At 44.2% G+C, this 25,140-nt stretch overlaps 1 protein-coding gene across 2 annotated transcripts in view; it reads right to left on the reverse strand.

Moving 5' to 3' along the window:
• The window catches only part of PWWP2A (PWWP domain containing 2A), a 110,720-nt gene that overhangs the window by 22,134 nt on the left and 63,446 nt on the right, over window positions 1–25,140 (reverse strand). Inside the window, exon 2 of one of the 2 annotated variants that reach the window (XM_063928416.1) lies at window positions 9,605–11,287. In XM_063928416.1, coding sequence (XP_063784486.1) covers window positions 9,622–11,287 — 1,666 coding nt within the window. In that variant the 3' untranslated portion in view covers window positions 9,605–9,621. Of the gene's footprint in view, window positions 1–8,655; window positions 11,288–25,140 lie in introns of those variants that run through there. The other variant, XM_063928415.1, reaches the window with a different exon arrangement.

Consider the following 25,140-nt stretch of genomic DNA (forward strand, 5'->3'; position numbering starts at 1 on the left):
CCCGTTCACGGCGCACTGGCGAGGTGGGCACCGAAGTATGTCCCCCCGCCAGTGATATTACTGATTTTATTATATGCTGCCCAGGGTGCTCCCCCCCCCAGCGCCCTGCAGGTGATGGAAAGTGCGGGAGCCGGGAGCGCAGCGCTACCGCTGTCTCTCCCCCCTGCGACACGCTGGCGGGGTGAACATACGCTGTGCCCAGGCACCGTAATATGTCCCCCGCCAGCCTTATAGACCGTCAGCAACATGCCCCCAGGGCGCTCCCCCCCCCAGTGCCCTGCACCCTGCCAGAGACGTTGGTGTGTGGGAGCATGGAGCGCTGCCCTACTGCTGCTGTTACCTCCGTTACTGAAGTCTTCTGCCGTCACTGAAGTCTTCTTTTCTTCCAATACTCACCCGGCTTCTTTCTTCTGGCTTTTGTGAGGGGATTGACGGCGTGGCTCTGGGAACAAGCAGCTAGGCGCACCAAGTGACCGAACCCTCTGGAGCCAATGGTGTCCAGTAGCCGAGAAGCAGAGCCTTTAAACTAAGAAGAAGTGGGTTCTGCTTCTCTCCCCTCACTCCCACGATGCAGGGAGCCTGTAGCCAGCAGGTCTGCCTGAAAATAAAAAACCTAACAATAAAGTCTTTAGAGAAACTCAGGAGAGCTCCCCTAGTGTGTGACCCATCACTCCTGGGCACAAAGTCTAACTGAGATCTGGAGGAGGGGCATAGAGGGAGGAGCCAGTTCACACCCAGTTTAAGTCTTTATAGTGTGCCCAGGCTCCTGCGGATCCATCTATACCCCATGGTCCTTTTGGAGTCCCCAGCATCCTCTAGGACGTATGAGAAAACATGTGCCGAGAGTTAGATTTGGGTGGGTTATTTTGTTTCTGTGCAGGGTAAATACTGGCTGCTTTATTTTTACACTGCAATTTAGATTGCAGATTGAACACACCCCATCCAAATCTAACTCTTTCTGCACATGTTAAATCTGCCTCCCCTGCAGTGCACATGGTTTTGCCCAACTGCTAACGAAGTTCCTGCTGCGATCAACTCAGAATTACCCCCATAGTTACAATATATCCTGCTTACTGTGGACTTTGTGCGACCTATGCTGCCTGCTAGGGACTTTTTGGGGCACTGGTAAACCTTAATGAAACACATAGGGGGTAATTCCAAGTTGATCGCAGCAGGAACTTTGTTAGCAGTTGGGCAAAACCATGTGCACTGCAGGGAAGGCAGATTTAACATATGCAGAGAGAGATAGATTTGGGTGTGGTGTGTTCAATCTGCAATCTAATTTGCAGTGTAAAAATAAAGCAGCCAGTATTTACCCTGCACAGAAACAAAATAACCCACCCAAATCTAACTCTTTCTGCACGTTATATCTGCCTCCCCTGCAGTGCACATGGTTTTGCCCAACTGCTAACAAAATTCCTGCTGGATCAACTTGGAATTACCCCCATAGTTGTGTGCTAATAGATGAAGATATCTTCTACTCACAAAGCCAGAGCAGAGTGATAATAAGCCCTGGACCAGTCGTACAACCCCCCTCCCACTCTCCCTCATGAGGACATCACAAGAGGGCCGTGCCACAGCTGGGACTAAGAGGATGGATCTGCAACCTGCCGATCCAGGCACCGTGCAAGCATAATACAGGTGCCACTGTACAGCAAAATGTGCCACCCCTTCAGCCTTGCACCCTGGGCAGTGTCACCGCTGTGGGCACAGACTAGCATGGCATGGCAATAGATTTTTAGAAAATGTGCTGGTGGGAACAGTCATTTGTTTTACCGATATACAAATTGCATTCTATTAATCTGATGCCAGTACATCATCCAGTGGTGCTATTCCAATATAATGCATACAAGGGTGTGTGAACTAAGTTATAATGTGATGGAACATATCATTCCATGCACCAGCAGTTAGGCAATAATCCCACACCTACTTCTCCTTCTCCTAGGTACATCAGATCATGGAACACATCTTCGGTATCGGCTTGTGGGCGGCTGCGGCTGGGACCCACAATCAGGCCACTGCTGATAGTGCTTATATACAGCATTGATCCCAGATTCTCTATGGCCTCTGATCTGTCACCACTGTTGTTCCCTATAGTTACTCTCCAGTTCCCAGCTTCCATGTAGTAGTCTCTAATAAAGGCATATCGCCATTGTTTATGCACTATATCAGGGGTTCTCAAACTCGGTCCTCAGGACCCCACACAGTGCATGTTTTGCAGGTAACCCAGCAAGTGCACAGGTGTATTAATTACTCACAGACACATTTTAAAAGGTCCACAGGTGGAGCTAATTATTTCACTTTTGATTTTGTGAGGAGACCTGCAAAACATGCACTGTGTGGGGTCCTGAGGACCGAGTTTGAGAACCTGTGCACTATATCATAGAATGTAAAATGTGTTCTATAGGTGAGTGAAGTTATATTATTTTTAATATACAAAAATGACAAACTACCAGAACCCAAGCAATGCATAATTAACATTAGTCATCTCGTCTTTTCATTTTTTTGATCATTATATATATCCATCCAGCAGTTACTGAGCTAATCAGGGGACGCAGCGTCTTTATGGGATCTGTGAAAACCTTAATTGGCTGAAGGGGTGCCCTTTGTCATTCACTTGCAATGATTGGGAGAGAAGACAAAACGGGAACGTGCACAATTCCACAGTTTTGTTATTAAAAAGAAAGGTACAGATCTTTGAAATCCATTTAATATATGGTTTGGAGGAATACAAAAACAAGACATTTCCTTTTAATAATGTTTTAAATATATGTGTTTTACATATTTTTTGTCTTTAAGTTGTATTTAAACTGTTGGTTAAAACAGAATCAAATATTATGGGGTGAATTAAAATGTTATCACACCCCTGATCTCCCGTCTAAAGTGACGGGAGATTGCAGGGCGATATTCAAATGCCGGACGATCTCTGAGTTTTTTTTTTTTTTTTTTTTTTAAAGTGGCATGGGTTTGTTTCTTTAAAACTGGACATATGATGGAAGAAAAGAAAAAAGCTCAAAAAGAAATAATTTATATGCGTCATCACTTTCATCATAGATTTTATGATGCTTTGGCATATTGTTACCTGCAGACTAGAAAATGCAATTAGATTATATATAATGTATACACAGGATATAATGTTTTGACAGCTTGCAATGCTAAAAACACCTTCTTTTAATCTGTCCCCCTCCCACCTCACACACCATGATGCTACCACTAAAATGTAACTTGCATTAGATTTAAGAAAGAAAATATACCTATACAAATCAGTATCATTTCCACTGTATACACACCATCTAATCACCTTGGAGTCTTTTCAGAACTACGTATGGCAGATAACACGGTCATATTCATAAAAAGTTTAAATAAATAAGTGACAAATGACACTGGAATTCGAAAATGCTCAACAAAATGGCACACCTAAATGAAAATAATAATCCAAAACACAATCATTTTATTAACTTTTTTTATATTATAACCATTTTCCTCAAGTAAATAAAATAAGTTATATTTTTATGAAATCTTAAATTGCAGTTTCTGTTTGCAGGAAAGAATTCATGAAAACAAGGAGATTCATGGTGACAAAAACTAGTGAGAATTTAGGGACATGAAATGTTTGCTTGAATGTAGGAATATAATTGTGATATCCAAGGAATCCTAGCGTCATCCAAAACACAAATTAATAAATACATTCTCTATGCAAAGGTCTGTTTCTTGAATATTTTTAGTGCAAGAAAATATGTATATATCCTGTATAATAATTGGGCTAACGCTTGTCCTCACCTGTTTTGTGTGTCCACGGCGACTAGATGGCGCCCGACAGACCATCAAGTGTGGCTCTGTTCAGGCGCACACAGCAGTCGGCGCTGACACTACTGTTATGTTGTTCAGTCATTTTGATGGGCTGGTAACTATATCTCTCTTTTATATATATATATATATATATATATATATATATACACACATACATACACACACACACACACACACATATATACACGTATGCATGTTGAGTATCTCTTTTCCAAAATTAAAAATACCACATTTATGGGTCTCCTACTGAGATGACATATATACAGGTTGAGTATCCCTTATCCAAAATCACTCACTTTTGGTTGCCCTACTGAGATGATGACACACATATGTATATACTATATTATATATCTCTCTACACATAATATATAATATATATGTCAGGTTGAGTATCCCTTATCCAAAATCACTCACTTTTGGTTGCCCTACTGAGATGATGACACACATATGTATATACTATATTATATATCTCTCTACACATATATATATATATATACACACACACACACACGTTTACATACCTTAAACTTGTATTTTCTTTTTTACTGTTCTACATTTGAACCTCAATATAACAAAGATGATGTGTGTTAAAATCCAATTGCCTTCCATTTAAAAAATGATATGAGGACATAGTCAGTAATCTATTGTAAATCTTAGATTTCAATTAATACTGCTTCTTAAAAGCCAGATGTGTGATACGGTATATGTATGTGCATCATTAACAATTGATTGCCCAATAGGATTTCTGTGTGTGTAATATATGTTAATTTATTTAAGAACCCTACTACTATGGGGAACAGACCAACTACAACTGTTTGCAGCCACCAATATCAGCAATTTTCCCTTGCATCGGTGTGTGCAGGACAATTAGCTATGTCCTGCTACCGTATTCTACCACAGCCATAGTGGAAAGATCAATTCCCCCACAGAATAATCACAACAAATGGTCCCTGATTCCCATTGTAAGAATAACAAGTTTAATTAGGTGTTGCACAAAGTAATAGCGAGTATATACACACACACTACAGATGGTGTATTGGTTAGCATTAATGCCTCACAGCACTGAGGTCCTGGGATCGATTCCCACCACAGTCCCTACTGTGCGGCGTATGTATATTCTCCCGGTGCATGTGTGGGGCTCCTCACACAATCCAAAAAATATACACATGTAGGTTAACTGGTTAACCCTAGTGCGTATGAGCATGTATGTGTTTAGGACAGACTTGATGGCCCAAGTGGTTCTTATCTGCCGTCAATTTATAATGGGGTCGATTCAATTCAGCAACAGTTGAATAGCGCCAGGAATTAGCTCCCGACGCTATTCAATTCAGCTCCAGTTAAGTCGACAATGGCCCGTTCTCGCCGACTTAACAGGTTGTTTTGTCAGGAGAAAGGGCATTCTCAGACTTAACTACCCGCGGCGATGCCGATTCCCGACAGAATCAGCCTCGCGCGGCAGCTCTTTTGTCGGTTTTCTTCTCTCACCCCCCGGGGGTATTGAATAGCGCCGGGAGCTAATTCCCTGCGCTATTCAACTGTTGCTGAATTGAATCGACCCCAATGTTTGTATTTTTTTTCCATCCCTAGATTTATTCAGGATGACAACGATTCTCAAAATATTTCCATTTTATTATTGGCCTGAAATAAAATGTGCTGTGCATGTTGGGCTATATCAAGCAATGCAATTTGTGCTCAAATGCAAGTTTAGTCTGTACTATACAGGAGTAATGGGCTGATTCTTCCCTATAGCCAATAAGGGGGTCGATTCAATTACTGTAAGTGTGATGTTAATAGTGCTGGGAAGGAGGTCCCAGAGCTATTCAAATGAGAAATGTTATGTTGGAGAATGCCGATACTCGCGCCTTAAACCGGGTGTTTAGTCGCGAGAACGGGCATTCTCTGACTTAAGTGCCTGCCACAATGCTGTTTGCGCCCGCTAATGGCAGAAAATAGCATTGCGGCTGTAGTGTAGTTGGATTCTTGCTTGCTCCCCAGGAAGAAGAAATCCTCTGGTCAGCCATAGAAGCATGTTGAATTGAATAGGTCTGGGACCTCCTTCCCAGCACTATTCACAGAGTTTAATTGAATCGACCCCAAAGACCTTGAATAAGCATATCTGGTATCCATATATTCTGGAGATTACAATACATTTCTTTGATTGTTCTATATATGTAAAAGTAGCCTTTGGGAAGCATATTTATTTTACTTTTCCCTATAGCTCAGGTCTGTAAAATGAAAATTTAAAAAAATAAAAATAAAATAAAAATAAAAATGGAGGATTACCTAGAACCTCCACCTCCCATAAAAACAAAACATGTACTTTGTTTTGTGACCACAAAATCCAGGTCTCATCTTGAAAGGGGAGAATGACCAGTTGAAGCATATAAATGTATGTACGCAGAAGTGGGAGATACCCTTTCTAGTCTGTATACCCAATACAATAGCACAGATTACACCACAAAGTAATCTAGGATTAAATACAAAATGTATATTATTTAACCTTCTTGAGCGGGGAAGGGGGGAGTTGATACATTTATGGCCAAAACATTCCTACATTTTTCCCCATTTGCTCAGCTAAGTAACCTGTGTATCCTAGAAAATGTGAACTGTTTTATCAGGGACCAATAAGGATTTACTATGTTTGTATTTTGAATACATTATACTGGTGAAAACAGGTACATTTCCTTGACTGTTAACAATTAGCAAAACCCTAAGAAGTTACCCCAAACATTTATAGGTTAGGCCAGATTTTCTCAAACTCCGCCATAACACTCCAGATTTTAAAGCTATCCATGTTTGAACACAGGTTACTTAAATAGTACCGAAGTTCATTTGATTTAACCATCTGGACACAAGTATGGATATCCTTAAACGGGTGGTATTGGTTGCCGGCTGTTGGGATCCCGGCGCACAGTATATAGGCACCGGAATTCCGACACCCGGCATACCGACAAGTTTTCTCCCTCTTGGGGGTCCACAACCCCCCTGGAGGAAGAATATATAGCGTGGCGAGCCCGCAAGGGGCTCATTTGCGCTCGCCCAGCTGTCGGTATGCCAGCGGTCGGGATACCATACTACACCCATTAAAACCTGGACTGTAATGGCGGAGTGGGTTAGACCTTGTGACTAAGAAATTAGTGTGTGTGTTAACTAAGTTACAATGGAGATATGGCCAGAAAAGGAGGGGAAAGAAAAAATAAAAATATATATTTAAAAAAATTGAGATTTTTTTTTTTATTTCCTTAATCAAAAAAGGACCCTATTTGGGTGACCCCTTTTGCCAGCACTGTCTTATATCCAATGGAGCTATTAGTGCTGACAAGCATAGAATTTACCACCCACATGGAAATCCCTGCTGACATCACCAACCTTACTTTACAGGATTTCCCATTATCAGTGGGGAAGTCCACACTTTCCTCCGGAGCTATACATAGCATTCATGTAGAGCTCTGTGTATAACAATCAGACGGCCAGGAACCATTGCACTTCCCTGTAATCACCGACAACCAGGGCCCAATGGGTACACCACTTACCGCGTACCCAGGACCATTCTGCCTATTCAGGATATATTTGATTAGTTCCACTTTATTCTGGAGGAATCATCATCTGAAACTGGCACATACTTGCTCTGTATTGAATTAGTTTTGGCTTAGTATACGGATAGAAAACTAGCATTTGCTTAACTCACCAAGCTCAGGTTAATATTAGTCAGAAAAAGGACTAACATGATTGAACGGGTGCTCTCGTAAAATGTAGCAGCGTATTTAAGTTTGCAATTCCACAGCTCAGACATCCAGTGTGTTAACCCCTGGTTAATCCTAAACTCTGATATAGGAAGGAAAAGAGGGAGGTCTGACAAATATCTGGTTTTCAAGATATAGCCAAGCTAGAATACGGACAAACAGAAAAGACAGATGAAGTACAAGGCAGATAGAGTCTTAAGGCCCGTACACACTGGTCGATGTATCGGCCGTTCTCTTGAACGGCCGATACATCGCGGGACCGTCGGCCAGTGTGTACGGGCGATACGTCTGTGAACTCAGTCGTTCACAGACGTATCGCGTCGGCCGCGCAGCACAGCCGACAGCCAATATATCTAACGATATATTGGCGCGTCGCTGTGTGTGTACGGGGCGGTCGGCCGACCGCCCGTACACATGCTGCGGCGGCCGGCGGTGATTGACAGGTGAACAGGGCGGGCGCGCGCGCCCGCCCAGTTCATGACGTCAGTCCCCCGACGGATTGGGCAGTGTGTATGCACAGCACACTGCCCGATCCGTACATAGATATATCTGCAGATCAATTGATCTGCAGATATATCTAATAGTGTGTACCCACCTTTAGATCTTGTCAACTGTAGTTAAATAAAGGGGTGTCGACATGAATAGCCTTTAAAAAATGTTTTCACTCTTTTTTGCTATAATTTATGGGTACAAAAACTGGTGATCGTATCTATGTAACCTTTCTTAGTTAACTAAATCCAAGCTTGCAACATTACTGTTTATAGGAAACATACAGTAGTTAATCCGTCTGTATATGTAAGTAAATGATCCGCCTTGAGGTGTGGGCCCTAACGGTGGTAACTGCATACAATCTGTGGCAGCTGTAGTGGAGTATCAAAATAAACCCAATTATGTTTTAATGAGTGGTTTCCATTCTATACAGCAGGATTTAATTACAGGTTTCTGCTAATCCAAAATATAGCTGTGTAACACACCCTGCTTTCAAGGTGCATGTTCTGTTGAAGTATATTTAGATTAACCAATGTGGAGGAACATAAGATTTCAATTAAGTGCAGCTTTAATAAGTGGATGCTCTGGTATTCTCTCAGTAACACACAACAGATTCAGATTTAGTGGATTTTATTTACACATTTTGTACATTTCAGAGCAATACATAATGACATTTGCTTCATATTTTCTGACCTGCAAACAGATACCTTATAATGAAAAACATACTGGAAAAAAAAAAAATAATAATAATAATTATGGGCATGATAACGGTACAGCCAAAAAATAATGTAACATTTTGATGTCTAACAATTAACGGGTCTTAAACGGAACATACCAAAAAACAGGAGAGCCAGAAGTCAGGTTTGTTTTTTTGTTTGTGTTTTTATAGAACACATAAAGCCGACCACGTCAGTCTTGGTTTTGATCTAGACTTCTGTGGCAGAAACCAATTTAAGACCAAAAAAAAAAAAAAAAAATACACCTAAGATTTTTCTCTGGATGTACATTCCACTTTAATTTAATTTTATTTATTTTTTTAACACACTGATCCACAGTCAATCAATGAGCACATGGGGGTAAATTAACTAAATGACGAGTTTAGCTTTTCATATCAATGCCATTTTAAGTTGCAGGGATAAACACGCCGAGAAGCAGCGGTTTGCAACAGCCACGGCTTAGTGAATTTACCCCAGGGACTGAATCAGTCGAGAATAGGTAGGCTCCTACCATAAGTGGTAAGGCTGATACATATTGGCTATAGCCAATATAAAAGGATTTTTTTTTTTGTTTTTTTGTTTTTTGTTATGGTGGACAAACTGCAAAACTTGTATAATGAAACCCTCTTTATACATATACTAAACTTTCATAATTTCATTATCTTAATTAAAATGTTGACTACCACAAAAGGAAGCGGTGCCGATTTTCAAGAAAAAGGGCAAAGCCTCATTCCAGCCGAGTTCACATGATAAAAAGACTTTATGGGTGTGACTAAGCTAGGACACAAAAAAAAAAAAAATATTATATATATATATTTATGACGTAGGACCTCTAAACTTGCCTACCTTATATGTGGGAGGGATCACGTTTCAAATTGTGTCAGGAGGGCCCGCACCTCTGGAGTGAGCTGTTTGGCAGCCTTAGCTGCCTCTGTAATGGCCTTGCGGTAAAGACCCTTTCTCTTCTTGTCAAATCGGGACTGGAAGTTTTCTAAAAAGGGGGACAGCTGTGATAGAGCAAGAAAGGATGTTGTTGGGGAACCAAACCATGATATGCGGGCCTCCTGCCGCACAAGAAGCCCATTATCTTTTCGACTGATAGTTATGGTAAGTATACGGGCAGGCCACCAGGGAAAGCCATATATTTTTGCCCAAACAATGTCCCCAACACATATGGTCCTCCCATTAGGGGTCATGCATTTAGAAACATTTTTGGAGAACACCTTTATTTTCAAGGAATTGGTCAACTTTTTCTTTTCTTTTGAAGAGGAAGATGAAGGTGCATGCATGCTGCCTGGGGGGAAATCAAAGTTTTCAGTAGAACTACACTCAGAATGGATGGATTTTAAATCATCTGTACTATCACTACTACACACTGATGCACTGGAAGAGTCTGCTTTCTTTTGATTTAAGGTCATGTAAACTGTGATATTGCTTTTGCTGCCTCGCTTGCTCAGCTCTTGCTGCGGCTCCTGCTCGGCAGGCGTTATACAGACACTCGTGTTCTGAATATCACTGCTGACCTCTTCTGGGACATTTGGGGGGGTCTTTATTTCTGAGGGGCCCTCACCTGCTGATCGGGTGGCAGTGTAGCGAGTCTGGGGCTTGATACTCATCTTGCTGCTTCGCAAGCTCTCAAGTCCGATCTTGAGCGAAGAGTCGTTCTCCTCGTTGCGGTACCTTTGAGGTTTTATGCGTAGTCTGGGTGGGAGGGTTCCTGAGCTCGTGTTCTGAAGGCGCCTTGCGATGTGGACTTTACCGTGTGCATTTTTAGAGGAAGATGCATCCTTCTGCTTTTTGTGTGCCTTTTCTTTGGCCATTTTTAACACTTCCCGAGCCTTCGCATGATCCATGTTTTTACTCTGGAGCACCTTCTTCGTGTGCAGTTGAGCTTTAGGGGAATTTGTTTGAGAAGCCATTTTTACCACTTTTCCTCGCCCTTGGCTGAGATTTGTAACCTTGGACACCGGATTCCGTTTCTGACTTTCGCTCTGGCTTTTGCCATTTACTTTGTGATCAGTTTTAAGTTTTTTATTCACAGTAGTTACACTTTCATGCCTCCTCCGTTTCCCTTCTTCCAGCTTAAAAGAGTCACTACCAGTCTTCCTGACCTCCCTCTTATCCGCCACAACATTTTTACATTTATCACACAACACCTGCCTGGGCCGAAGTTTGATAGCGTTCATTATCGAAGTGGGCTCTTCCCTGTATATTTTCTTTTTGAGTCTCTTAATTTTACGTGGTGGAGGTTGAGGTATTGACTGGTTATAAGTGTCCCTGATAAACAAAGGAGGAGGATATGGTGCTCCTTCATGAAAAAGCGGAGGAGGCTTCGAAGTCCACAGGTTATGAACTCCACAGGGCTCATCGGACTGGACGGGGGAAACATCCATAGTGACAGTTTCGTTCTCATTTTTCAATGATGCGTCTTCCTGGAATGATGTGCTCTGTAGCTGAATGGGTTCCGCCGGTTTGTTTTTGTATTCTCGCTTAGGGTGAACTGTTACAGGGATTCCATGTGGTCCAAACCTTGAAACAAATGAAAAAGTTACAAAGTTAAGCAATGTCTCTCCTTTAAAAAACAAAATATTAAACAGACATACTAGACAAGGAGGCAACTCAAATCATACATGGGAATTTAGCTCCCGGAAACTTGGCACACTTCAAATTCTTCCCATAACTAGCCCTGAAGCTACAACGGATTTCCGCTTGCACCCTCTTGGGTGTGAGCAAAACTCTGCATGAAGTACAGCTTTGGAGCTAGTCATGCCCCAAAAGCTGCATCATGTCTGGCACTTTACCCAGGAACTGCAGCTTAACGTGGATAACCCCGGCCGTTATCGCGGGAAATAGTGGCCATCGCGGGAAGTGATTGAAAAAGCACTTAGCCCGGTAGCTAAATTCCCATGAATTGAACATCCCCCATACATTTTTGATGCAGCATAGTACAGAATTTTCAATGACTGTAATAACTATAACCTGCATTAAGAAAGTCATCAACAGTGCCCACTGTCATATTTCTGTGGAAGAGTAATACAAATCTCATCAAATCAATGCCTTGCATCGATAAACCACCCTGATCAAATAAGGTTACTTCAGCAGGATATCAATTTTATTTTTCTGATAGCATTTGTCATACTTTAAGCATATTGGGGGCGATTCAATTGGGCAGCGCACCCCCTGCTGGGCATCTATTGGAGCTATTCAACTGTTGTTCCGCTCAGATCAGACGCCCATTAGGCTCGGCAGATATTTTTCTCGCAGCCTCTGGAGGCGAGAGGAAAAAAAAAAGTGAAAAGATTAGAAGCCCAAACGAGAACTTTTGACGGGTTTAGCCACTTTGCACAGCTAAATCCAGAGTTTTTAGACTTTTTAAATGTTAATGTGCTTCTGTTCAGAGCAACAGCTAAATGGCTCCGATAGACGCCCACTTGTATAGGCGCCACCAGGCGATTCAATTGTTTTGTACGCCCAATCTCCCTTCTAAACTGATGGGGAGATCGAGGGCCGCAATTTAACTGGTTTTTATAATCTCGCTCAGACATGCTGAGGTTTAGACACATAAAAAGTGCTGAGTGCGACGTGAAAAGTACAATAGATGGCAATTTATTATTTTGTATGGTCCCAAACGTAATGGACATTGATTGAAACAATTGTACTCCCTTGTCGCCTGCTAGAGGAGCGTTTGTGTGCTTATTAGTCCTTCTTTAAGCCCAAAGAACCGTTTTATCGCACATTTCAGCTCGGTCCTCAGCAGGCTGCGAGCTGAAATGTGTCCCCTACAGCTGCTCCCAACCGAATGGAGCAACAATTGCTCTGTTCTGCACCATCTAGTGGCAGCCTCGGGGGTGAAACAATTGAAACTGCTCTAAGAAGTTAATCTATTAATACATTTTGTTTGTGAAAAAAGAATGCAGACCACTGTAATTAAGCCAACCTAGAGACTATAGCTAACTGACCTGCAGCCAGCAACACAAAGACCTGAAAAGTTTAACAAAAACTGTTCAGAGACGACAGTTGTGAGTTCCAATATGTAAACATACTGGAAAGTGAAGCTGTGCGAAAAGCAGTGAATAAATATAAGGTGCACCATACTGTATACTGAAAAATTACAGTTATCAAAAGCCATGAGCTCAACTGACTTTTTGCATTGCACAGTACATTGTAATTCTACATCAACAGAGAATGGCTACATTGGGAGTTTAAGCAACTTTTCATTTGCGACTTCAGAAGAGGTGAAAAGCAGGGCTTATTTTACTGTAAGAATGACAGGACACTGCAGTATTCCAGGACACCTCTCACAATGAATAAAAATATATTTAGAGGTTCACAATAAAACAATGTATGTAGAGGTTTAAAAACCTCTAAATATATTTTTATTCATTGTGAGGGGTGTCCTGGGATACTGCAATTTTTCATGTAGAAAAAGCAGAAAATGGGATACATGGTGTGAGATGTATGAGGCAATGTATTGATGGGAAAGGTTTCTGAACGTGCAAGTGTTTTTTCTAACCTTTTGGGAGCTTGTATACACATACACTTAAACATTAACTGTACCTCAAAACAGTGTAGACCCTTATTTTCTGAAATACAATTGCTGGCTATAATTTTCCCATCATATAGAAAAGTTGGGAAAAATCAACTGTTTAACTGCCTCCACTACTACTGCTCATGGCCACTAACATCTTCTACACTGTCCTGCTCTCTTATACCCCTTTTCCACAAAACAAAATAACCAACTTTATTATTACTGGGGCAATCCGGGTCGCGTTACCCAGTAATCTGAACGTTTACGAAAGCTCAGGTTGGACACAGCATTTTGGTGGAAATGGAAACAAACAAGAAACGGTTTCTATTTTTCCTTTATGATTTAATTAGACCAGTGGTTCTCAAACTGTGTGACGTGGCACCCTGGGGTGCCTTGGAGCATTTGCATGGGTGACTTGGATTGGTGGTCCAGGAACAATACAAATTATTTCTCGTCAATGTAATAGGTAAAACCAGTGCTGGTGGCTGCCAATCATAAAACGAATCCTGTCCCTCACCACATAATTGAACCTACAGATGACAAACACAATTTACTTAATTTAATATTTATTTTTAGATTTCTCAATAAGAAACTTTTGACCTAGGGGTGTTGTGAAAAAAAAAATCTGATGCTCTAGGGCGCAGTGATTGAGAAAAGTTTGGGAACCACTGAATAAGGTAAAGAACATCTATTAAAAAAAAAAAAACGAAAAAAAAATTTTTCTTCAAACACAGTATTCCCAAAAAATAATACATTTTTATAGTATGTAGTAGAGATATACTATCGGCAGCCGACAGTTCACATATTCTTTTGCTTCCGGGCTCAAGCTCTATTTTCTCTGCAACGCATGTGACATCTTGAAGTTGTATCGGTGACAGCAAAGAGAAGAACTAAAGAGGAGCAGCTAAGCCGTAGTTAATTAAGACAACAAACTGAAGGCAAATAAATAAAATAAATGAGTAGCCAGTGCTGGGTACATACTGGCAGATAGATTGGCCAATCAATTGATTGGCCAGTATATCTTTTGCTGATCTGCAGGTGTGTGCAAGCAATATGGCTGTGAATGATGTCAGATTGCCAATATATATGCTATTGGTGCAGATCGATTGATGCGTAGTAAAGGTAGGTACACACTGGCAGATATATCTGCAGATCTATATCTATAGCCGGATTGGGCAGTGTGTTGTGCATACCCGATCCGTCGTGACTGATGTCACAAACTGGGCCGGTATTTACATGTGCCCCCCCCCCCCCCTTAGTTGCGTTGTCAATTACCCCCAGCTGCTGCAGCATATGTACGGACGGTCGGCTGACCGCCTGTACACACACACACACCGATTTACCAATATATCTGTAGATATATCGGCCATCGGCATTCACAAACATATAGCTGGTATACACTGGCTGACGGACCATCGATATATCGGGCATTCAATAGATCGTCCGATTTATCGGGCAGTGTGCACCCATTTTAAAAGCCAAGAGGAGATGTTCCCGCCCTCACATGTCACCTGCAACAGGGACATTCCCACCAAGTAGCCTGCATCTTCCTCCCACACCAGCATGTTAACTAATAATGAAAGTAGCCAGAAGGATTAACACAATTCCATAGCGGGCGTGGGCACGTAACTAATGATGTGGACGCAGGTATTCATCAAGCACATTCTACTGTTCCCAATGGGCGTTATTAACTGGCAACAGAGAGAGAAGGAGCAGTAGATCCCAGGGGGAGGGGGCTCAGAGAGAGCAGGTCACCCACAGAAAAACAGCCCCCAAAAGAAGAGGCAGCTGAACGGTACACCAACTGGAACAGATGAAGCGTGATACTAGAGGCAGAGCCTTGGCCGAATGACTGGAGACACTGTGGAGCTGGAGCGTGCCAGAGGGAACACCCAATGTGAGCTAAAGTCCTTGTGCGGCTTGTGTACAGCCCCTTGAGTTTGATATTCATGTGATCGCCCCAGCTCTCTCTAATGTTACAGAGTTATTACCCACAATCACACTAGTACTTCTTCCCAATGTAAGGCACTTATATGTACTTTTACCAGTCTCCACTAATTTCAAGTGGTAAATTTACCAAGCACCACTTTTTCCTGAGGTTTGCAGAAACACCGATATCGCCAGAGACCGAGAGCGAGTTCCAAGCAAAAATACAGCATTTATTAAAATAAGATTTTACTCACCGGTAAATCTATTTCTCGTAGTCCGTAGTGGATGCTGGGACTCCGTAAGGACCATGGGGATTAGCGGCTCCGCAGGAGACTGGGCACAACTAAAGAAAGCTTTAGGACTACCTGGTGTGCACTGGCTCCTCCCACTAAGACCCTCCTCCAGACCTCAGTAAGGATACTGTGCCCGGAAGAGCTGACACAATAAGGAAGGATTTTGAATCCCGGGTAAGACTCATACCAGCCACACCAATCACACCGTATAACTCGTGATACTATACCCAGTTAACAGTATGAAATATAACGGAGCCTCTCAACAGATGGCTCAACAATAACCCTTTAGTTAGGCAATAACTATAAACAAGTATTGCAGACAATCCGCACTTGGGATGGGCGCCCAGCATCCACTACGGACTACGAGAAATAGATTTACCGGTGAGTAAAATCTTATTTTCTCTGACGTCCTAAGTGGATGCTGGGACTCCGTAAGGACCATGGGGATTATACCAAAGCTCCCAAACGGGCGGGAGGGTGCGGATGACTCTGCAGCACCGAATGAGCAAACTCTAGGTCCTCCTCAGCCAGGGTATCAAACTTGTAGACTGTTGCAAAAATGTTTGAACCCGACCAAGTAACAGCTCGGCAAAGTTGTATAGCCGAGACCCCTCGGGCAGCCGCCCAAGAAGAGCCCACTTTCCTCGTGGAATGGGCTTTTACAGATTTAGGGTGCGGCAGTCCAGCCGCAGAATGTGCAAGTTGAATCGTGCTACAGATCCAGCGAGCAATAGTCTGCTAAGAAGCAGGAGCACCCAGCTTGTTGGATGCATACAGGATAAATAGCGAGTCAGTTTTCCTGACTCCAGCCGTCCTGGAAACATATACTTTTCAGGGCCCTGACTACGTCCAGTAACTTGGAATCCTCCAAGTCCCAAGTAGCCGCAGGCACCACAATAGGTTGGTTCACATGGAAAACTGATACCACCTTAGGAAGGAATTGGGAACGAGTCCTCAATTCCGCCTTATCCATATAAAATACAGATAAGGGCTTTGTATGACAAAGCCACCAATTCTGATACACGCCTGGCCGACGCCACGGCCCACAGCATGACCACCTTCCACGTGAGGTACTGTAGCTCCACGGATTTAAGTGGCTCAACCCAATGCGACTTCAGGAAATCCAACACCACGTTGAGATCCCACGGTGCCACTTGAGGCACAAACGGGGGCTGAATATGCAGCACTCCCTTAACAAAAGTCCGAACTTCAGGCAGTGAAGCCAGTTCTATTTTGGAAGAAAATCGATAGCGCCGAAATCTGGACCTTCATGGAACCCAATTTTAGGCCCATAGTCACCTCTGACTGTAGGAAGTGCAGAAATCGACCTAGCTGAAATTTCTCCTTTGGGGCCTTCCTGGCCTCACAGCACGCAACATATTTCCACCATATGCGGTGATAATGATTTGCGTTCACTTCTTTCCTAGATTTAAATAGCGTAGGGATAACTTCCTCCGGAATGCCCTTTTCCTTCAGGATCCGGCGTTCAACCGCCATGCCGTCAAACGCATCCGCGGTACGTCTTGGAACAGACAGGCCCCCTGCTGCAGCAGGTCCTGTCTGAGCGGCAGAGGCCATGGGTCCTCTGAGATCATTTCTTGGAGTTCTGGTTACCAAGCTCTTCTTGGCCAACCCGGAACAATGAGTATAGTTCTTACTCCTCTCCTTCTTATTATTCTCATTACCCTGGGTAAGAGAGGCAGAGAAGGGAACCCATACACCGACTGGTACACCCACGGTGTTACCAGAGCGTCCACAGCTATCGCCTGAGGGTCCCTTGACCTGGCGCAATCTCTTTGTAGCTTTTTGTTGAGGCGGGACGCCATCATGTCCACCTGTGGCCTTTCCCAACGGTGTACAATCATTTGGAAAACTTCTGGATGAAGTCCCCCCTCTCCCGGGTGGAGGTCGTGTCTTCTGAGAAAGTCTGCTTCTCAGTTGTCCACCCCGGGAATGAACACTGCTGACAGTGCTAACACATGATGTTCCGCCCATCGGAGAATCCTTGTGGCTTCTGCCATCGGCATCCTGCTTCTTGTGCCGCCCTGTCGGTTTACATGAGCGACCGCCGTGATGTTGTCTGACTGGATCAGCACCGGCCGGTGTTGAAGCAGGGGTCTAGCCTGACTTAGGGCATTGTAAATGGCCCTTAGTTCCAGAATATTTAGGTGTAGGGAAGTCTCCTGACTTTTCCATAGCCTTGGAAGTTTCTTCCCTGTGTGACTGCCCCCCAGCCTCGAAGGCTGGCATCCGTGGTCACCAGGACCCAGTCCTGTATGCCGAATCTGCGGCCCCCTAGAAGATGAGCACTCTGCAGCCACCACAACAGCGACACCCTGGCCCTTGGAGACAGAGTTATCCGCCGATGCATCTGAAGATGCGACCCGGACCACTTGTCCAACAGATCCCACTGGAAAATCCTTGCATGGGACCTGGCGAATGGAATTTCTTCGTAAGAAGCTACCATCTTTCCCAGGGCTCGCGTGCATTGATGCACAGACACCTGTATTTGTATTAGGAGGTCTCTGTCTAGAGACGACAACTCCTTGGACTTCTCCTCTGGGAGAAACCCTTTTTATCCTGTTCTGTGTCCAGAACCATACCCAGGAACAGTAGACGCGTCGTAGGAACCAGCTGCGACTTTGGAATATTCAGAATCCAGCCGTGCTGTTGTAGCACTTCCCGAGATAGTGCTACTCCGCCGAACAACTGCTCCCTGGACCTCGCCCTTATAAGGAGATCGTCCAAGTACGAGATAATTATTTCGGCCATTACCTTGGTAAATACCTCGGTGCCGGGGACAGACCAACGGCAACGTCTGGAATTGGTAATGACAATCCTGTACCACAATTTTGAGGTACTCCTGGTGAGGAGGGTAAATAGGGACATGCAGGTAAGCATCCTTGATGTCCAGTGATACCATGAAATTCTCCAGGCTTGCAATAATCGCCCTGAGCGATTCCATTTTGAACTTGAACCTTCGTATATAAGTGTTCAAGGCTTTCAATTTTAGAATGGGTCTCACCGAACAGTCTGGTTTCGGTACCACAACATTTTGGAATAGTAACCCCGGCCTTGTTGAAGGAGGGGTACCTTGATTTCACCTGCTGGAAGTACAGCTTGTGAATTGCCGCCAGTACTACCTTTCTCCGAGGGCAGCAGGCAAAGCTGATGTGAGGTAACGGCGAGGGGGGGGTCGCCTCGAACTCCAGCCTGTATCCCTGTGATACTATCTGCAGAACCTAGGGATCCACCTGTGGGCAAGCCCACTGGTCCCTGAAGTTCCCGAGACGCGCCCCTACGCACCTGTCTCCACCTGTGGAGCCCCAACGTCATGCGGTGGACTCAGAGGAAGCGGGGGAAGAGTTTTGATCCTGGGAACTGGCTGCTGGTGCAGCTTTTTCCTTCTTCCCTTGTCTCTGTGCAGAAAGGAAGCGCCTTTGACCCGCTTGCTTTTCTGAAGCCGAAAGGACTGTACCTTTCTTAGGCTGTGAGGAAACCTGAGGTAAAAAATTTTCTTCCCAGCTGTTGCTGTGGATACGAGGTCCCAGAGACCATCCCCAAACAATTCCTCACCCTTATAAGGCAGAATCTCCATGTGCCTTTTATAGGCAGCATCACCTGTCCACTGCCGGGTTTCTAATACCCTCCTGGCAGAATGGACATTGCATTAATTCTGGATGCCAGCCGGCAAATATCCCTCTGTGCATCCTTTATATCTAAGACGACGTCTTTAATATGCTCTATGTTAGCAAACTATTATCCCTGTCTTAGCGTATTAATATTATCTGACTGTGTATCAGACCACGCTGCAGCAGCACTATTTATGCTGAGGCAATTGCAGGTCTCAGTATATAACCTGAGTGTGTATATACAGACTTCAGGATATCCTCCTGCTTTTTATCAGCAGGCTCCTTCAAGGTGGCCGCATCCTAAGACGGCAGGGCCACCTTTTTTGACAAACGTGTGAGCGCCTTATCCAACCTAAGGGATATCTCCCAACGTGACCTATCCTCTGGCGGGAAAGGGTACGCCATCAGTAACTTTTTAGAAATTACCAGTTTCTTATCGGGGGAACCCACGCTACTTTACACACTTCATTCATTCATCTGATGGGGGAACAAAACAGTGGCTGCTTTTTCTCCCCAAAAATAAAACCCCTTTTATGTGGTACTTGGGTTCATGTCAGAAATGCGTAACACATTTTTCATTGCCGAGATCATGTAACAGATGTTCCTAGTGGATTGTGTATATGTCTCAACCTCGTCGACACTGGAGTCAGACTCCGTGTCGACATCTGTGTCTGCCATCTGAGGTAACGGGCGCTTTTTTGAGCCCCTGATGGCCTTTGAGACGCCTGGGCAGGCGCGGGCTGAGAAGCCGGCTGTCCCACAGCTGTTTTACGTCATCCAGCCTTCTATGTAAGGAGTTGACATTGTCGGTTAATACCTTCCACCTATCCATCCACTCTGGTGTCGGCCCCACAGGGGGCGACATCCCATTTATCGGCCTCTGCTCCACCTCCACGTAACCTTCCTCATCCCACATGTCGACACAGCCGTACCGACACACAGCACACACACAGGGAATGCTCTGACTGAGGACAGGACCCCACAAAGTCCTTTGGGGAGACAGAGAGAGAGTATGCCAGCACACACCAGAGCGCTATATAATGCAGGGATTAACACTATAACTGAGTGATTTTTTCCCCCAATAGCTGCTTGTATAAACAATACTGCGCCTAAATTTAGTGCCCCCCCTCTCTTTTTAACCCTTTGAGCCTGAAAACTACAGGGGAGAGCCTGGGGAGCTGTCTTCCAGCTGCACTGTGAAGAGAAAATGGCGCCAGTGTGCTGAGGGAGATAGCTCCGCCCCTTTTTCGCAGACTTTTCTCCCGCTTTTTTATGGATTCTGGCAGGGGTATTTATCACATATATAGCCTCTGGGGCTATATATTGTGATGATTTTGCCAGGCAAGGTGTTTATATTGCTGCTCAGGGCGCCCCCCCCCCCCAGCACCCTGCACCCATCAGTGACCGGAGTGTGAGGTGTGCATGAGGAGCAATGGCGCACAGCTGCAGTGCTGTGCGCTACCTTGGTGAAGACTGAAGTCTTCTGCCGCCGATTTTCCGGAACACTTCTTGCTTCTGGCTCTGTAAGAGGGCCGGCGGCGCGGCACCGGGACTGAACATCAATGGCCGGTTCCATACGGTCGATCCCTCTGGAGCTAATGGTGTCCAGTAGCCTAAGAAGCACAAGCTACCACCAGTTAGGTAGGTTCGCTTCTTCTCCCCTTAGTCCCTCGCTGCAGTGAGTCTGTTGCCAGCAGATCTCACTGTAAAATAAAAAACCTAAAATATACTTTCTTTCTAGGAGCTCAGGAGAGCTCCTAGTGTGCATCCAGCTCAGCCGGGCACAAGAATCTAACTGAGGTCTGGAGGAGGGTCTTAGTGGGAGGAGCCAGTGCACACCAGGTAGTCCTAAAGCTTTCTTTAGTTGTGCCCAGTCTCCTGCGGAGCCGCTAATCCCCATGGTCCTTACGGAGTCCCAGCATCCACTTAGGACGTCAGAGAAAAATCATTCTGACCTTCTAAAAATGTCCCGGTCAAAGATTTAAAAGTGCAACACAAATTCCTAAGACCTTTGTAGGCGTTTTTTTTTTTTAAATAAACACACACACACACACACACACACACACACACACACACACCACATAGGGTCCCCTCTAGGTTGGTTGTCCTCCCTGATATTAGAGTAGGGATAGCTAAGAGCGCAAGGTTTCCCAATTCATTATTAACCACCTCTAGGCTTTACCAGCTGGTGGACCCATGGAGGGTATTACCAGTTAAAAGGGTTTTTTTTTTTTGGTTTTTTTTTTATAAAAGTCCCAGAGAGCCCTCTTTTATTGCTTAAAAGGTCCTCTTCAGTCCATAGTAGGCATTAGGGAAGCCAATCCCGGGTATCGGGATTGAAAAAATAAGATTTTACTTACCGATAAATCTATTTCTCGTAGTCCGTAGTGGATGCTGGGACTCCGTCAGGACCATGGGGATTAGCGGCTCCGCAGGAGACAGGGCACAAAAATAAAAGCTTTAGGACTAGGAGGTGTGCACTGGCTCCTCCCCCTATGACCCTCCTCCAAGCCTCAGTTAGGATACTGTGCCCGGACGAGCGTACACAATAAGGAAGGATTTTGAATCCCGGGTAAGACTCATACCAGCCACACCAATCACACCGTACAACTTGTGATCTGAACCCAGTTAACAGTATGACAAACGTAGGAGCCTCTGAACAGACGGCTCACAACAATAACAACCCGATTTTTTTGTAACAATAACTATGTACAAGTATTGCAGACAATCCGCACTTGGGATGGGCGCCCAGCATCCACTACGGACTACGAGAAATAGATTTATCGGTAAGTAAAATCTTATTTTCTCTGACGTCCTAGTGGATGCTGGGACTCCGTCAGGACCATGGGGATTATACCAAAGCTCCCAAACGGGCGGGAGAGTGCGGATGACTCTGCAGCACCGAATGAGAGAACTCCAGGTCCTCTTTAGCCAGGGTATCAAATTTGTAGAATTTTACAAACGTGTTCTCCCCCGACCACGTAGCTGCTCGGCAGAGTTGTAATGCCGAGACCCCTCGGGCAGCCGCCCAAGATGAGCCCACCTTCCTTGTGGAATGGGCCTTGATAGATTTAGGCTGTGGCAGGCCTGCCACAGAATGTGCAAGTGGAATTGTGCTACAAATCCAACGAGCAATCGTCTGCTTAAAAGCAGGAGCACCCAGCTTGTTGGGTGCATACAGTATAAACAGCGAGTCAGATTTTCTGACTCCAGCCGTCCTTGAAATATATATTTTCAATGCCCTGACAACGTCCAGCAACTTGGAATCCTCCAAATCGCTAGTAGCCGCAGGCACCACAATAGGCTGGTTCAGGTGAAACGCTGAAACCACCTTAGGCAGAAACTGAGGACGCGTCCGCAGTTCTGCCCTGTCCGAATGGAAAATCAGATATGGGCTTTTATACGATAAAGCCGCCAATTCTGACACTCTCCTGGCTGAAGCCAGGGCCAGTAGCATGGTTACTTTCCATGTAAGATATTTCAAATCCACCGATTTGAGTGGCTCAAACCAATGGGATTTGAGAAAATCCAAAACTACATTAAGATCCCACGGAGCCACAACCGGGGGCTGTATATGTAGTACTCCTTTTACAAAAGTCTGGACTTCAGGAACTGAAGCCAATTCTTTCTGGAAGAAAATCGACAGGGCCGAAATTTGAACCTTAATGGACCCTAATTTGAGGCCCATAGACAATCCTGTTTGCAGGAAATGTAGGAATCGACCCAGTTGAAATTCCTCCGTCGGGGCCTTCCTGGCCTCACACCACGCAACATATTTTCTCCAAATGCTGTGATAATGTTGTGCAGTCACCTCCTTCCTGGTTTTTACCAGGGTAGGGATGACCTCTTCCGGAATGCCTTTTTCCCTTAGAATTCGGCGTTCAACCGCCATGCCGTCAAACGCAGCCGCGGTAAGTCTTGGAATAGACACGGTCCCTGCTGAAGCAGGTCCCGTCTTAGAGGTAGAGGCCACGGATCTTCCGTGAGCATCTCCTGAAGTTCCGGGTACCAAGTTCTTCTTGGCCAATCCGGAGCCACGAGTATCGTTCTTACTCCCCTTTGCCGTATAATTCTCAGTACTTTTGGTATGAGAGGCAGAGGAGGAAACACATACACTGACTGGAACACCCACGGTGTTACCAGAGCGTCCACAGCTATTGCCGGAGGGTCTCTTGACCTGGCGCAATACCTATAGAAAACAAATACTCAAGAATAGGCGCTCAGTGTAATTTCAAATAATCAAAAACAGAGTCAATACTTGGAGTCCATAAATGCACTGATGGAAAGAAGAATTCCGCTTCAGTGAGACCTCTTGTATAGATGTCGTATGAATCCTCTATTCCACAGATGACTCACGATGATATGCAATGGAAAAACAGATAACAATTCATGGTGTAGTATGTCCAATACCACTTGAATCTATCAATCAATTAGGCCAAATATTCTAGGGTGGCGTACCCCACTCACAGTGGAAAAAATAAGGCTCCGCACATAAAGGTATCTTTAAAAACTTGATAGCAGGGATATTCAATAGCATAGAAAGCGTACCATTACTCACTCAGAATGAGAATTGGATCCTCCCATAACGGTTTCTTTGGATATTCTGCTTCAATCTCAGACAAATGGAGTATGTGTAAAAACTGATTTATTTAAAATAAATTAAAAAACAAACAGGAGACCACACATAACAACTTAGGGGTAGAGGTGACAAAGCCAGTATAAACACCGCCGGCCGATAACGGCAAATCTAGCCAGATATAATGCACGACTACACTCCCAAGTGTAAATATGTGATCCTACCTGTCCTGCACCCTTTCCAACGCGTTTCTCCCCGCAAATGGGGCTTTTTCAAGGAACAAGAGTGTCTTGGACTAACTGCTATTTAAATAAGAAATCCGGAAATTAGCTCATAAACAAGTAAATAGAATCAGCTGTGTTGCCTTGGTAACAACCCTCCACGTGGAGCCATAGTGCACTGCGAGTTACTGCTAATAGCCAGCATCCTGTGTGGGTATATACACATCACAGGCGGAGAACTTACTTCCGCCCGTAGTAGCGCGACGTCACTTCCGGTCCTCGTTTCCATGGCAACCCGTAGTAACACGAGCCGCCACAGAAGGGACAGGAATATGATGGGATATTTGAAATCTAAAGAACAAATGGAATGGGTTGTGATGCTATACTTAATCACAACCTGTATGGACATGTTATTGCACCATGGACGTGATATTTCATTAACGCCCATAGTGACGTATTTTCACTTCCGGTCCTCGTTTCCATGGCAACCCGTACCGCTACGGGCCGCCACAGATAGAACAGGGATATATGATCTCCTTGAGCCGCAGCAGTAACAGCCAGGCAAATAAAAGGGATAGTATTACATGGATGGTTACGCTGTGCGGACATGATTACCTATATGTAAACAAAACTTCACTTCCTATCATTATTTCCATGGCAACCTATGTAAATATAAACCACCTATGGTTAATTAAACCTGGATGAAGTCAAATAAATGTGTCTATGAATGGAAAGATGTTACATATATAGATTGAGTCTAATGTCAATACAACAAAGGCATCCCTTATTCTGGGAATTTTGTCGGCTACCAATTACATTGTAGATCTAATAACATTACCGGGTTATGACTATGAAATAAAATCATAAACCCACTTTTAACCTCATTAGTGCCACTACCACTTGGGACTGTAATCGTGCATCACAATTAAAAGTAACATTTACATCATAAGAACCATCTCAATTCAAATTCATGATTCAAACCCATAGGAATAAGTGTTTCCAGGTTATAAATCCACCTCATCTCACTTTTAGCTAATCTAATCTCTTTATTATTATTTCTCCATTGATCCTTAGTTAGTTCTATGGCCCAAAATGATGTAATATGATCCGTAGAACAACCATGGATTTCTTTGAAATGTAGTGAAAAAGGGTGGGTAATCAGCCCCTTTCGTATATTGCGAAGATGTTCAGACCAACGCACCT

The sequence above is a fragment of the Pseudophryne corroboree genome, chromosome 6, assembly GCF_028390025.1.
Source record: "Pseudophryne corroboree isolate aPseCor3 chromosome 6, aPseCor3.hap2, whole genome shotgun sequence".
NCBI classification, from domain to species: domain Eukaryota; kingdom Metazoa; phylum Chordata; class Amphibia; order Anura; family Myobatrachidae; genus Pseudophryne; species Pseudophryne corroboree.